The sequence below is a fragment of the Coregonus lavaretus genome (genome assembly GCF_964263955.1).
Source record: "Coregonus lavaretus genome assembly, chromosome: 37".
Classification (NCBI taxonomy): domain Eukaryota; kingdom Metazoa; phylum Chordata; class Actinopteri; order Salmoniformes; family Salmonidae; genus Coregonus; species Coregonus lavaretus.
In genome coordinates, this window is record NC_140024.1 from 32,618,856 (window position 1) to 32,633,784 (window position 14,929).

General features: G+C 46.8%; 1 protein-coding gene across 1 annotated transcript in view; it reads right to left on the reverse strand.

Annotated features, from left to right (window-relative positions):
* The window catches only part of LOC311111127 (E3 SUMO-protein ligase PIAS1-like), a 92,299-nt gene that overhangs the window by 49,775 nt on the left and 27,595 nt on the right, over positions 1-14,929 (reverse strand). The window contains exon 2 of the mRNA XM_084153815.1: positions 9,246-9,741. Coding sequence (XP_084009941.1) covers positions 9,246-9,738 — 493 coding nt within the window. The 5' untranslated portion in view covers positions 9,739-9,741. The remainder of the gene's footprint in view (positions 1-9,245; positions 9,742-14,929) is intronic.

The window sequence follows — 14,929 nt, forward strand, 5'->3', positions numbered from 1 at the left end:
TTCAGTGGAGCAAAGCCCAGCTGGAGTCTATTAGCTAGCCAGTGGCATCATCCCACACACACACACAAACACACGTTTGCCCGCACACACACACACAAAACATTGAGACCTGGTACTAATCACCCACAGAAAGGAGCCAAAAAGGTTTAGCTCCTGTCACTATCACCCACGGTAAGAACAGACCGCTCCGTTCAGCTCCACCACGGTAAGAACAGACCGCTCCGTTCAGCTCCACCACGGTAAGAACAGACCGCTCCGTTCAGCTCCACCACGGTAAGAACAGACCGCTCCGTTCAGCTCCGCCACGGTAAGAACAGACCGCTCCGTTCAGCTCCGCCATGGTAAGAACAGACCGCTCCGTTCAGCTCCACCACGGTAAGAACAGACCGCTCCGTTCAGCTCCACCACGGTAACAACAGACCGCTCCGTTCAGCTCCACCACGGTAACAACAGACCGCTCCGTTCAGCTCCACCACGGTAACAACAGACCGCTCCGTTCAGCTCCACCACGGTAACAACAGACCGCTCCGTTCAGCTCCACCACGGTAACAGACCGCTCCGTTCAGCTCCACCACGGTAAGAACAGACCGCTCCGTTCAGCTCCACCACGGTAAGAACAGACCGCTCCGTTCAGCTCCACCATGGTAAGAACAGACCGCTCCGTTCAGCTCCACCACGGTAAGAACAGACCGCTCCGTTCAGCTCCACCACGGTAAGAACAGACCGCTCCGTTCAGCTCCACCACGGTAACAACAGACCGCTCCGTTCAGCTCCACCACGGTAAGAACAGACCGCTCCGTTCAGCTCCACCACGGTAAGAACAGACCGCTCCGTTCAGCTCCACCACGGTAAGAACAGACCGCTCCGTTCAGCTCCACCACGGTAACAACAGACCGCTCCGTTCAGCTCCGCCATGGTAACAACAGACCGCTCCGTTCAGCTCCACCACGGTAAGAACAGACCGCTCCGTTCAGCTCCACCATGGTAAGAACAGACCGCTCCGTTCAGCTCCACCACGGTAAGAACAGACCGCTCCATTCAGCTCCACCACGGTAAGAACAGACCGCTCCGTTCAGCTCCACCACGGTAAGAACAGACCGCTCCGTTCAGCTCCGCCACGGTAAGAACAGACCGCTCCGTTCAGCTCCGCCATGGTAAGAACAGACCGCTCCGTTCAGCTCCACCACGGTAACAACAGACCGCTCCGTTCAGCTCCACCACGGTAACAACAGACCGCTCCGTTCAGCTCCACCACGGTAACAACAGACCGCTCCGTTCAGCTCCACCACGGTAACAACAGACCGCTCCGTTCAGCTCCGCCACGGTAACAACAGACCGCTCCGTTCAGCTCCACCACGGTAACAACAGACCGCTCCATTCAGCTCCACCACGGTAAGAACAGACCGCTCCATTCAGCTCCACCACGGTAAGAACAGACCGCTCCGTTCAGCTCCACCATGGTAAGAACAGACCGCTCCGTTCAGCTCCACCACGGTAAGAACAGACCGCTCCGTTCAGCTCCACCACGGTAAGAACAGACCGCTCCGTTCAGCTCCACCACGGTAAGAACAGACCGCTCCGTTCAGCTCCACCACGGTAAGAACAGACCGCTCCGTTCAGCTCCACCACGGTAAGAACAGACCGCTCCGTTCAGCTCCACCACGGTAAGAACAGACCGCTCCGTTCAGCTCCGCCATGGTAAGAACAGACCGCTCCGTTCAGCTCCACCATGGTAAGAACAGACCGCTCCGTTCAGCTCCACCACGGTAAGAACAGACCGCTCCGTTCAGCTCCACCACGGTAAGAACAGACCGCTCCGTTCAGCTCCACCATGGTAAGAACAGACCGCTCCGTTCAGCTCCACCACGGTAAGAACAGACCGCTCCGTTCAGCTCCACCACGGTAAGAACAGACCGCTCCGTTCAGCTCCACCACGGTAAGAACAGACCGCTCCGTTCAGCGCCACCATGGTAAGAACAGACCGCTCCGTTCAGCTCCACCATGGTAAGAACAGACCGCTCTGTTCAGCTCCACCATGGTAAGAACAGACCGCTCCGTTCAGCTCCACCACGGTAACAACAGACCGCTCCGTTCAGCTCCACCACGGTAAGAACAGACCGCTCCGTTCAGCTCCACCATGGTAAAAGGTAACCATGGATGCCATACCAAACCCCCCTCAACAACTGAACCTTCCAGACTAAATGTCTTCCCTTTCCCCAACAGCAATAATGAACCTTTATTGTCCCCATACTGGGAGAGACCTGTACAGTCATCCTCTCTACTCTACACAGTAGCAATTAAGACATTCCAGAGCTCTTGCTGCTGCCACACACACACACACACACACACACACACACACAAACACACACACACTCCTGCTGCATTCTTCCTGGTATTAGCTCAGAGTTGTGGCTGTTCCCAGCCTGGCAGCCATCCCTGCTATGTGAGGCGATGTATAGAGAGCACATTGAAGAGGAGTGGGCTTGGAGTAGAGATGCTGCTGTGTGTGTGTGTGAGGCAGACTAGCTAGCTGTATTGAAGAGGAGTGGGCTTGGAGTAGAGATGCTGCTGTGTGTGTGTGAGGCAGACTAGCTAGCTGTATTGAAGAGGAGTGGGCTTGGAGTAGAGATGCTGCTGTGTGTGTGTGTGAGGCAGACTAGCTAGCTGTATTGAAGAGGAGTGGGCTTGGAGTAGAGATGCTGCTGTGTGTGTGTGTGAGGCAGACTAGCTAGCTGTATTGAAGAGGAGTGGGCTTGGAGTAGAGATGCTGCTGTGTGTGTGTGTGAGGCAGACTAGCTAGCTGTATTGAAGAGGAGTGGGCTTGGAGTAGAGATGCTGCTGTGTGTGTGAGGCAGACTAGCTAGCTGTATTGAAGAGGAGTGGGCTTGGAGTAGAGATGCTGCTGTGTGTGTGAGGCAGACTAGCTAGCTGTATTGAAGAGTGGCTGTGTTGAGCAGTATGGAGTTCTGCCTGGAGCTGCTGTGGTTACGTGACTGGCAGGTTGTTAAGTGGGAGATAAAAGAGCTTGTTTTGAGGTTGTGTAGGGGTCGGGTTGTGTGTGGCGAGGGGTCGGGTTGTGTGTGGCGAGGGGTCGGGTTGTGTGTGGCGAGGGGTCGGGTTGTGTGTGACGAGGGGTCGGGTTGTGTGTGGCGAGGGGTCGGGTTGTGCGTGGTGAGGGGTCGGGTTGTGTGTGGCGAGGGGTCGGGTTGTGTGTGGCGAGGGGTCGGGTTGTGTGTGGCGAGGGGTCGGGTTGTGTGTGGCGAGGGGTCGGGTTGTGCGTAGTGAGGGGTCGGGTTGTGTGTGGCGAGGGGTCGGGTTGTGTGTGGCGAGGGGTCGGGTTGTGTGTGGCGAGGGGTCGGGTTGTGTGTGGCGAGGGGTCGGGTTGTGTGTGGCGAGGGGTCGGGTGTTGTTTTGTCTACTGAGTGAAGAGGTGGTTTGCTGTGTTGTGTTGAGGGATTGGTGTGTACTGACTAGTGAGAAGATTGTGATGGGTGAATTTGTTTCTTGAGTGGAAGGTAGGTGTGTGTGTGTGTGTGTGTGTGTGTGTGTGTGTGGTCACAGCCTTCTGGTGTCTGCTTCTTGTCTTGTAGTTCTGCACGCTGACTCGACTCCAGCCTCCGTAGTCATGGTGTGCCATGAAACTATTCATGTTAATGAAAACAAAACCCATTAAGTTGTGTAACGCCAGCGTGTGCATTCCAATAAAAGGTCCTCCTGAGTTGAGGTACTTTCAGAAGCCTCTTAAGCCTGTTCACATATCTGCCACATTCTCAGGGCTCTGTTGCGGCAGATGTGGTGGGGGCAGCCATCTTGTTTGACCAGGGAGTTTAGAGACCTGCCATTTCAGGAATCGTCCTCAATGTACTTTGAACAATCCACACTGAAGAAGGCTATATGGGTCTACAAGACCCGAATCCACCAAAACAATATTAGACTTCTGTATTTTCAATAAGAATTGTCTCTCCCTCCCCTCCCTCCCACTCATGACTTTCAAGGAAACATTCAAAAGGAAAAAGTCTCAGAAAGATGTCTTATTATGCATGGCATGCTCATCAAATTTGAAATAGGCCTACATTATTTCCCAAGAATATGGTGATTAAAATCATGTATAATGTATGCGTGCCACATTGATATCCATAATGAATACAGAGGCATGGCTCCCTGGCAGAGGATGATGATGATGGTGATGAAGAGATTAGAGTTCGACAAACATGAATGTGGCCTATTTAATGAGCAGAGCCACTCGGGTCCTCAGTTGCTACATTAACCAGTCTTTACAGAGGGGAGCTGGGGTAAATGGAGGCCACGAACCAGTACTGATAAGAGTTAGGACATTACAGGCCTTCAACAGGAGAACAGGCTGCTGCACTGACTGGAGAGCGGAGGGAGAGGAGAGAGAGAGGGGGAGGGAGGGAGAGAGAGAGAGGGGGAGGGAGAGAGGGCATGGGTAGAGTGAGGGAGAGGACAGAGGGAGGGAGGGAGGTTATGGGTAGAGTGAGGGAGGGAAGAGAGAGAGTGAATTTAATTGATTGAGGGAGAGGGAGGGAGGGAGGGAGTGGGTAGAGTGAGGGAGAGGGAGGGAGAGAGAGAGTGGGGGATTGGTGAGCGAGAGAGTGGGGGATGGGAGAGGAGAGAGGCACAGCCAGAGAGGGGGAGGGCAAGTCAGCTAGAGATAAACAGAGTGAGAGAGTGAGAGAGAAGGGGAGGGAAACAGAGCCAATGATAATCAGGGAACACAAGAGTGAGACGGAGAGAGAGAGAGCGCTAATGATAGACAGAGGGAGAGAGATAGAGTCGGGGAGGGGTGGGCAAGATAACTAGCAATAAACAGAGAGGGGTGGGGTTAAGGGAGAGCTAATGACAGACCGAGAGAGGGAGAGAGAGGAATAGAGCTAGATATTAACAGAAAGAGAGAGGGGAATAGAGAGGAATAGAGCTAGAGATGAAAAGAGAGAGAGAGGGGGGAGAGAGAGGAATAGAGCTAGAGATGAAGAGAGAGAGGGGGGGGGAAGAGAGAGAGGAGAATAGAGAGGAATAGCGCTAGAGATGAAAAGAGAGAGGGGGGGGGGGAGAGAGGGGAAGAGAGAGGAATAGCGCTAGAGAAAGAGAGAGAGAGAGAAAGACAGAGAAAGCGAGAGAGAAGCTCCCCTCAGTCCCTCAGTCTGCCTGGGAAGGCAAATTAATTAATCAAGCTGCTTCATTACTGTCCTGCCATTATTATTAGGGTAAAGAGGGTCATCTCCTCAAAACTAGGGCTGTGGATCATTCATTACCACACCATTCAGGGGAAGGAATCTTTTCAAGCTCTTCAATGACTGAAAGAAGCTACATTCACTACCTCAGGCTCTTCTTTCTGTGCCTGAGGGACACATGTGATTGACATGCATTATTTATTTGGATGGCTATATGTTTTTATGAGGTTTTGTGAGAGTTTGTGTGGAGGGAGTGTGTGTGTGTATATGGTGGAAAATACTTATTTTCCACCATAATTTGCAAATAAATTCATAAACAATCCTACAATGTGATTTTCTGGAGAAAAAAAAATCTCAATTTGTCTGTCATAGTTGACGTGTACCTATGATGAAAACTACAGGCCTCTCATCTTTTTAAGTGGGAGAACTTGCACAATTGGTGGCTGACTAAATACTTTTTTCCCCCACTATATGTGCCTATTCAAATGATGGGGGGAGGGGTTTTGCAGGCACAGGTATATGGCTGCAGGATTTCACCACACCACACAGCATGTCAATAGGAGAGAGATGGAGAGAGGAGCGAGAGGGCAGGACGACAGTGCTGTGGGCAGGGAGTTTGTACATTGCAACCGGAGGTTAATTAATCACAGTCCGGCATCTTACTCAAACAAAATGCTAATGTAGGAAAATGTGGACATTTCCATATATTTGCAGTGAAGTTGGTGCAGGTTGTATGGAGAGGTGTTTTATCATACAAAGGTGCAGTGGGGTGTGATGCATCAGTTGCATACATAATAAAACTGGACATCTTATTAAAATAAAGAGCAGTGTCGAGATGCATTTGCACAAGTTGTGAATTATAAAGAGGTTACTTAGAAAGACAGGATGTATAGCACATTAGGCCAAGAAATATGGCTGTATGGTCCTGTATGGTCCTGTATGGTCCTGTATGGTCCTGTATGGTCCTGTTTGGTCCTGTTTGGTCCTGTTTGGTCCTGTATGGTCCTGTATGGTCCTGTATGGTCCTGTTTGGTCCTGTATGGTCCTGTTTGGTCCTGTTTGGTCCTGTTTGGTCCTGTATGGCTCAGTTGGTAGTGCATGATGCATGATTATATTAAAGTGGAACTGACAGTATTTTCATATACGCCCCCAGGAAGAATATGACACCTTCTTTTACATTTTCAGATGTTCACACTTTTATATAATGTTTGGGAATGACGTAGAGTTTGGCATTTGTGAAAATTCTATAGCAATATAGTGGGAAAGCGGCAATGCGTTTGCACAATTAATAGACACTGCAGTAAATAAAACCTATTCTCCAGGCCCAGACTAAACAGACTGGAGCGCCATAGCCAATCAGAGCTACAGTAGGCATATATGCAAATAAGCCATTTGCCACACGGGCCTGCTGCCATCATTCACTTTGAACTGGACTGTGTGTTTACAGGCAGTAGCAACAGTGTGACTTTAGATCATTAGAAAGCATTCGTCAAAAGTCGGGAGTCTTCTTACATTTGGGAACTTTACAGTCCAATTGATCAAACAACCATGAACAGGCTCGCTCTCCCTCAAGTTGCCTATAAGATCAACAACTATTGCTAGCCAGAGCGAGATGAGCTAAAATCTAACGAGGAAACAGTAGATAAACCCTCTCAAACTTTTTCGGCTTGTAGTTGTCAGTCAAAATTGCACTGATAAACGATGAGGAATAGTAGCCTGTTCGTCCTTCTACAGCTTGCCTGCCAATGCATGCTGGTCCCAACCCATGTTTTGACAACTGAATGGGAACTTGCCTGCCTACCCACCCATTTGATCGATGCCAAATACATTTAATTGACAACTAAGATATAGGCTAACTGTGGATAACAGACTTATAAAGTTCAGCATAGATAGCTAGATAGCAAAGTGAGTCCCATTTCTTGCTAGCTAACCAAATGACACCTGAATCTCTAGCAGTAGAACCGAAAAACGATACGGGTGGAAGAAGTCGGCCACTCACCCACTCGTCCGTCCAATCACATGACATCATTCCAGCAGCTAGCTAGGCTCTGTGTTTTTAGCTTGCTAAATAAATAGCTACATGAATAGATAAGCTAGCCTATTAGCCACGTTATGACTGACTTGTGACGCCTTCGCTAGGTTTGATTGTATTGACATTCCCAGCCTTACCTTTCGTCCATGTTTGTCCAAGATATTGAGCCATTGAAACTGAAACAATGCATCCCAAATGGCTGGAGGCAGCAAAGAATGTACCAGGCCAGCTGTGATTTACAACCTGATAGCAATATGTGTTGGACTATCAATAAATGTATTGGTGAATTATATTAATCATGCATTGAACTGCATCCATCTATTCTGCCAACAATGCCTTACTGTACGTCATGGAATTTTGAGTCAAATAGAACATATTTTTTTAAACCTCTTATTAAGTTGGTTTTGTAGCATAAACTGTGATATTTTTGACTGATATTATGATAGTCTGTTTCATATCTGCAACGTAGTTAAAACGCTGTCAGTTCCACTTTAAGTCCCATAACACAGGGCCTCCCAAACACATCCTGGCTGATGGGCTTCATAAGCCTTTATAAGCCTCTGCAACTTTACGCACAATCCACCTCCCATCCACATTAAGCTACACAACCAATCCACATCAAGCTACACAACCAATTCACCTCCCATCCACATTCAAGCTACACAACCAATCCACCTCCCATTCACATCAAGCTTGTTCTTACTGTGGAATGCAGAGTTTGGTTTTCGCCAGGCATTACTGGAACCATCTCGTCCAAAAAGTTATACTTTTGAATCATCTGTCCATAGAACGTTCTTCCAAGAGTCTTGATGATCATCCAGGTGCTTTTTGGCAAACTTGAGTCAACTTTTTGGACGAGATGGGTCCCATTATGCCTGGCAAAAACCAAACACTGCATTCCACAGTAAGAACATCATACCAAAGGTCAAGCATGGTGGTGGTGGTGTGATGGTTTGGGGATGCTTTGCTGCCTCAGGACCTGGACGACTCGCCTTAATAGAAGGAACCATGAATTCTGCTCTGTATCAGAGAATTCTACAGGAGAATGTCAGACCATCCGTCTGTCAGCTGCAGCTGAAGCGCAGCTGGGTCATGCAGCAAGACAATGATCCAAAACACACAATCAAGTCTACATGAAAATTGCTAAAAAGCAACAAATTGGAAGATTTGGAATGGCCTAGTCAAAGTCCAGACCTAATCCCTATTGAGATGTTGTGGCAGGACTTGAAACGAGCAGTTCATGCTTGAAAACCCACACGTCACTGAGTTAAAGCAGTTCTGCATGGAAGAGTGGGCCAAAATTCCTCCACAGCGACGTGAGAGACTACAGGAAGCATTTGGTTGGAGTCATTGCAGCTAAAGGTGGCATAACCAGTTATTGAGTGTAAGGGGGCAATTACTTTTTCACACAGGGGAATTGGGTGTTGCATAACTTTGTTTATGAAATAAATGAAATAAATATTTAATTGTTGTGTTATTTGTTCACTTATGTTCCCTTTATCTAATATTAGGTTTTGGTTGAAGATCTGATAACATTCAGTATCACAAATATGCAAAAGTAGAGAAAATTAGAAAGGGGGCAAATACCTTTTCATAGCACTGTGTATATATATATATATATATATTTATTTATTAATTACACACTTATTTACTTTACTATGCCAATATTTCATTGTTGTAAATGTTTTGGCGCCAAACTGGTGGCAGAGTTAATGAAACATAATGCCATTGTTGATTAGATACGTTTTCCATGAATTAGGCTATTTTCGCTTTAACCATATGGTCCATCTACTAGAAACTCATGGACAATATATATTTTTTTAATACTATATATGAATACATAAAAAAGTTATTCAAGTGTTCATTACCAAAGTTACCATAGATTGACATATATTTATCTGTTTAATTACCAAAATTACTGAAGATTCCGGTAACTTTGGTAAATTACCGGTAGTTTTGCAACCCTACCTCCTATACCAATCCACAGACACCAACCACCCACAGACACCAGCCATCCTTACCTAGACTGGTGGGCTTAATGAGCTCGTCCAGCATATCGTAGAAGGGCAGCCTCTGCAGCTTGACGTCTGGGTGCACCGGGTGCAGGGTGGCCGAGGTGGGCAGGTGGTGCGTCAGCCCGCTGAGCTCGTGCTTGCCGGGCCCCAGCAACGAGATGGGCAGCAGGGCGGCTGGCGAGGGTACTCCCCCGTGCCCATGGCCCTCGTATGCCAGCTGGCTGAGGCCGGCAGGCAGGGCGGCGGTGCCCCCTCCTCCGGCCACACCTCCCGAGGCAGGGTAGTGTGGTCCGGGCAGGGCCAGCTCTGAGGGAGAGACCATCTTTGTGGGGAAGCGTCTGCAGTAGAGTTCCTTGATCTTCATCTGCACGGCGGTGCTGCAGCCGGCTTTCAGGAGATGCAGGGCCATGGTCAAGAGCTCATGTTTTCGCCCGTGTTTGTTGCGGCCCGCGTAACCTAGCAGAACCTGCAGCTCTGACACGCGCAGGCTCATCACCATTTGCTGTGGAGGAGAGAGGGAGAGGGAGAGGGAGAGGGAGAGGGAGAGAGAGAGTCGAGTTAGGCTAACTGAAATGAGTCACGTGACATGAGCGTGTGCAGGGCAGGCAAAACTCCTCAAGTACACATTGCTTAAAGCAACAAACGTGCATGGAGGCTTACCTGGTCGGTGTAGCGTGAAACATTGGCAACAGTGTAGGAATAGTATAATGATCAGTTGCCTCTCACAGAAGAGCTTTAACTGTCATTCCCAGTTTGTGACGTTATACCCACAAGGAGAATCCGTTAAGGGAAAGCAACGCGGCATTATTCCATCACGCAAGATTGACATTACGCCTAAAATCCAGTTCAGTTTAATGTACTGTAGAAGCATTCACAACATCGATTGAACTAACCAGGCATCTTATTCTATGCATTCTTGCAGTTGTTTCACCTTACCCCAACAATAGTCCTACTGTTTTTGACTGAATAGCCAATAGCTTAAATTTCATTCATGATTTGGATTTTCATGGCACAGACTAGGCTAAACCAATCAAAGGAATGTGTAAACTATGTGATATAGGCTAATACTCATCAACAGCTCTCTCATAAGGCTTGATGCAGGCCTAGTTTCGACTACAGATAATTACATGTGCCGAGGACGCAATATGAATTTCAATGAAGTGTTATCAAGGCACATCAGACCAGGCTCCTACCAGCACGGCCTGTGGACTGGAACCAGTCATGAGTGAGCTGATACTAAATCCATGCTAATAAGATGTAAATTGTTCATTCTCGGTAATAATCAAATGCCCATGCATATTAATACTGTATGTTCTCCATGCTATGGGTGGATATTAGAGGGGACTAACATCTCATTTGCTCTAGGGCTGGGAATTGCCAGGGACCTCACGATACGATATTATAACGATACTTAGGTGCCGATAGGCCAGTGTTAATTTTCGCCATTAAAAATAGTGACTAAAATATAAATAGACCCAGAAAAACCTATAAAATGAGACAAGAAAATGATCTCTGTGACTAAAATCTGACTACTAAGTGGACTGGACAAGGGTTTTTGGAACGATTGAGCACTTTTCAGTGATAAGCACAATTAATATTAGCAGCACAGATGCGCAGCAGTTCTGTTCAGCAGGACACGTCACACCCGGCACACACAGCCTGCATCAGCTGGTGAGCTGCGGGGGAGCAAGCGATGAGTGTGGGCAGACAGGCAGACAGGCTCCGCTCCGGCTCCGATTATCCTGTACACATCGCACAGGCGACTCTCTTCCTTTACCGCCAGCCTTCTAGTTAGCTACCCTTCCGCTGGTTAAGAAACACAAGCTGCTTTACAAAATTAAAAACAATAGCAGCATTGAGTTTAATAGTAAAACAACAATCTAGCTATGTTTTTCTCTTCCTTGAGTAGGCTATAGAAAAGTAGGCCCTCTTTGAATTTGTAGTCTAGCTCAACCCTCCCACTTTTCCCACTGCATTTCATTTACAGGTTATATAGCTAATGAAGCCAAGTCTCCCTCTTTTCCTCAGCGAAAAAATTGATTGATTCTAGACCTTAGGCTACCGTTCAAAAGACATGACCCATAATACTTACGCTACATTTTTTTTCTTTCTATCTTGCATTGGCGGGCCACATTTTATATTCATAAAGCACATCGCGGGCCGTTCTAAAACAAGGCTACTTGCGGACCGGACCGTTAACCATTTGTTTAGGCTACACCTTGTTCAGTCATGTTACCTCATTTAGCTAGCTATAGCTAACAACCTGGGGCGCGTTCAGCAGGACGCAACGTTTTGGAACGTTAAGATAGAAATATGCTATGTAGAACAAACATGCCTCTCTGACATGTTGAATAAGGAATAACGTTGGCTCTATTCATGGAATTTCTATCTGCAACGTTCGAGAACATTTTTTTCAACTGAACATGACCCTGGTAACATTACCAGTAGCCTATATGCAAACATTTGGTGGCACAGAACATTTTGGTATCATACGTTTTGCAAATTCGTAAGATATTGTACGAATTGCAATTCGTAACATATCATACGAATTGTAATTCGTAACATATCATACGAAATGGATGGACATCCACAAATTAATACATACCATACGAAACGTAACATATCATACTAATTGGAGTGTCCCAGATTTACATGTACTGTGTTACGTCTACCTCTGAGTCCAGGTTGGACAAAGCTATGTATGTTTCCACACATGGAAGTCAGTGATTTATGTTTACTATAGGTTAATGAGGCAATACAAATGTAACTAAAATGAAAGGGCATTTAGTTGACTAAAATGGCCCACTGTTTTCGTCATTTTGACAATAACTAGACTAAATCATTATTCAAATGACAAATGTGACTTAATTATATTTTAGTCAAAATGACTAAGACTAAATCTAAAAAAAGAGTGCCAAAATTAACACTGCGATTGTCATGATTCTGTATGTATTGCGATTCGATACTGTGATTTTATTGCGATTCGATGTTCAAACATATTTCTCACCATATGTCTGCTTCCATGATCAGTCATGGAAATAAAAGTGTTGAAAACAAATTGGCTCCCTATTTAAAAAGAAGATGGAGAACAAGCTATGAAGTAAAAATACTGTAGTTTCGATGCAGGTACAGCGATTTTTACCCCGATCACTAATTCTCTCTCCTTCAAGGCTTTGCCTCGATGACCATAGACATGGCCTAGATTCGAAATCTTTATCTAGCCTATAGATTATAGATGTAGACTGATGTAGCCTAGATCTGTCCACTGACGATCTCACTATAATGTGACTAGGCTTGGGCGGTATAACGTATATACCTTATACCAGGGTATTTTCAATACCGTCAATACTGTTGAAACTATTTCTTTAAAGTTTTTTTTAAAAAATAAACGTGAATATTTGTGGCTAATTTTTAAGTAACTCAAATCACATTTTATTTGTCACAAGCGTCGAATACCTGCAGTCAACTTGTGCAATACGTTAGGAGATTAAGAACATTGCGTTCTTCATTTCACCTACCACATTATTACGTAGATTATGGTAGTCCCCAGTCAAGTGTCACATGGTGTTTGTTTACAAGCACACAACAACGAGACCTGAGGCTTGTGAGTCTCTCACTGTTGTGCAGCATGTGCCATGTGATCTAATTACAGTATGGAATTCACAATTAAATGTTTACCAGCTAGATATCTTATAACTATTAAGTTAAATGTCTAAAATGTGCTAAATGCTCTGCAGTTGTGCATTTCGTTTGCTAATTTAGTAGCTAGTTAGCTATCTAGCTAAGTGGTTAGCGTCTTCCAAAATCAAGCATTCGCTTGGTAACAGCAGAGTATCCCTTCCTGGATCAAGAGCCTTTCTGGCTAATATTCGTTTTGTGCATGCAGCAAACTGAATAGCATTTTTGAGTTACTTGTATAGTTTAGGTCAGAAACTGTACAACATGTTTGCTATGCGCTCATTTTGCATTTAGTTAGCATCCTCTATGACCCCCCCCCAATACGACCTCCCTATAATACGACCCCCCTATAATGTGACCCCCTAAAATGTGACCCCCTATAATGTGACCCCCCCCAATACGACCTCCCTATAATACGACCCCCCTATAATGTGACCCCCTAAAATGTGACCCCCTATAATGTGACCCCCCCCCAATACGACCTCCCTATAATACGACCTCCCTATAATACGACCCCCCTATAATGTGACCCCCCTATAATGTGACCCCCTTATGTGATCCCCCTTATGTGACCCCCCTTATGTGACCCCCCTTATGTGCCCCCCCCTGTAATGTGACCCCCCCCTGTAATGTGACCCCCCCTATAATGTGACCCCCACTATAATGTGACCCCCCTATAATGTGACCCCCCCATGATGTGACACCCACTATAATGTGACCCCCCTATAATGTGACCCCACTATAATGTGACCCCCCCATAAAGTGACCCCCCCTATAAGGTGACCCCCCTATAAGGTGACCCCCCCCTATAATGTGACCCCACTATAATGTGACCCCCCCCCTATAATGTGACCCCCCTATAATGTGACCCCCCCCTATAATGTGACCCCCCCCTATAATGTGACCCCCCCTATAATGTGACCCCCACTATAATGTGACCCCCCTATAATGTGACCCCCCTATAATGTGACCCCCACTATAATGTGTGGTTATGAAAGAGTAAGGTAGCAGGAGAACACTGGGTGTATCAGGGCTGTTTCAGACCACAGCGGGTGAGTGTGAACTGGGTGTATCAGGGCTGTTTCAGACCACAGCGGGTGAGTGTGTGTGTGTGTGTGAGTGTGAGTGTGAGTGTGAGTGTGAGTGTGTGTGTGTGTGTGTGTGTGTGTGTGTGTGTGTGTGTGTGTGTGTGTGTGTGTGTGAGTGTGAGTGTGAGTGTGTGCGTGTGTGTGTGTGTGTGTGTGTGAGAGTGTGTGTGTAGAATGAGAGGTGACAGGTCCACGGAGCAGCAGCTGTGTGCGGTCTGATGGAAACCAACCCTCAGAAGACCTCATGTAATAGGCTACATAATAATACAATATATGGGTAAAATACCAGAAATGATGGAGCACATAAGTCAATGTGACACGCACACACGGACATGCACACCAGGCACACACCCCTTTTATAACCAACGCCCTGGGCGTGGAATATTGGAGACTAGGACAGCCACCTTCATATCATTTATCTTAATGACAGGGGAGAGATAAAACCAGTGATTAAAACACAGAGCACTAAAACCTCCCCTGAGCTGCTGCCCCCACACACACTCCTAGTAGTCAACCACATACACTAGGCTGAAGAGAGAGAGAGAGAGAGAGAGAGAGAGAGAGAGAGAGAGAGAGAGAGAGAGAGAGAGAGAGAGAGAGAGAGAGAGAGAGAGAGAGAGAGAGAGAGAGAGAGAGAGAGAGAGAGAGAGAGCTGTGTTTCCCATGCCAATAAAGCCCTTTGAATTGAATTGAGAGCAAGAGAGATAAAGAGAGAGAGACAGGGAGAGAGCGAATTTGTGTCTGTCTGTCTGAAATCTCTACTTCCGCCCCCTAGCCCCGGACGGTGTAATGACAGAGTAACACTAGCCCTATCTAACTGTAGCGTAGCATAGCCCAGCTACCACTGACACTAGCCCTAGAAACCCTATCCAGCTGTAGCTTAGCATAGCCCAGCAAACACTAACACTAGCCCTAGAAACCCTA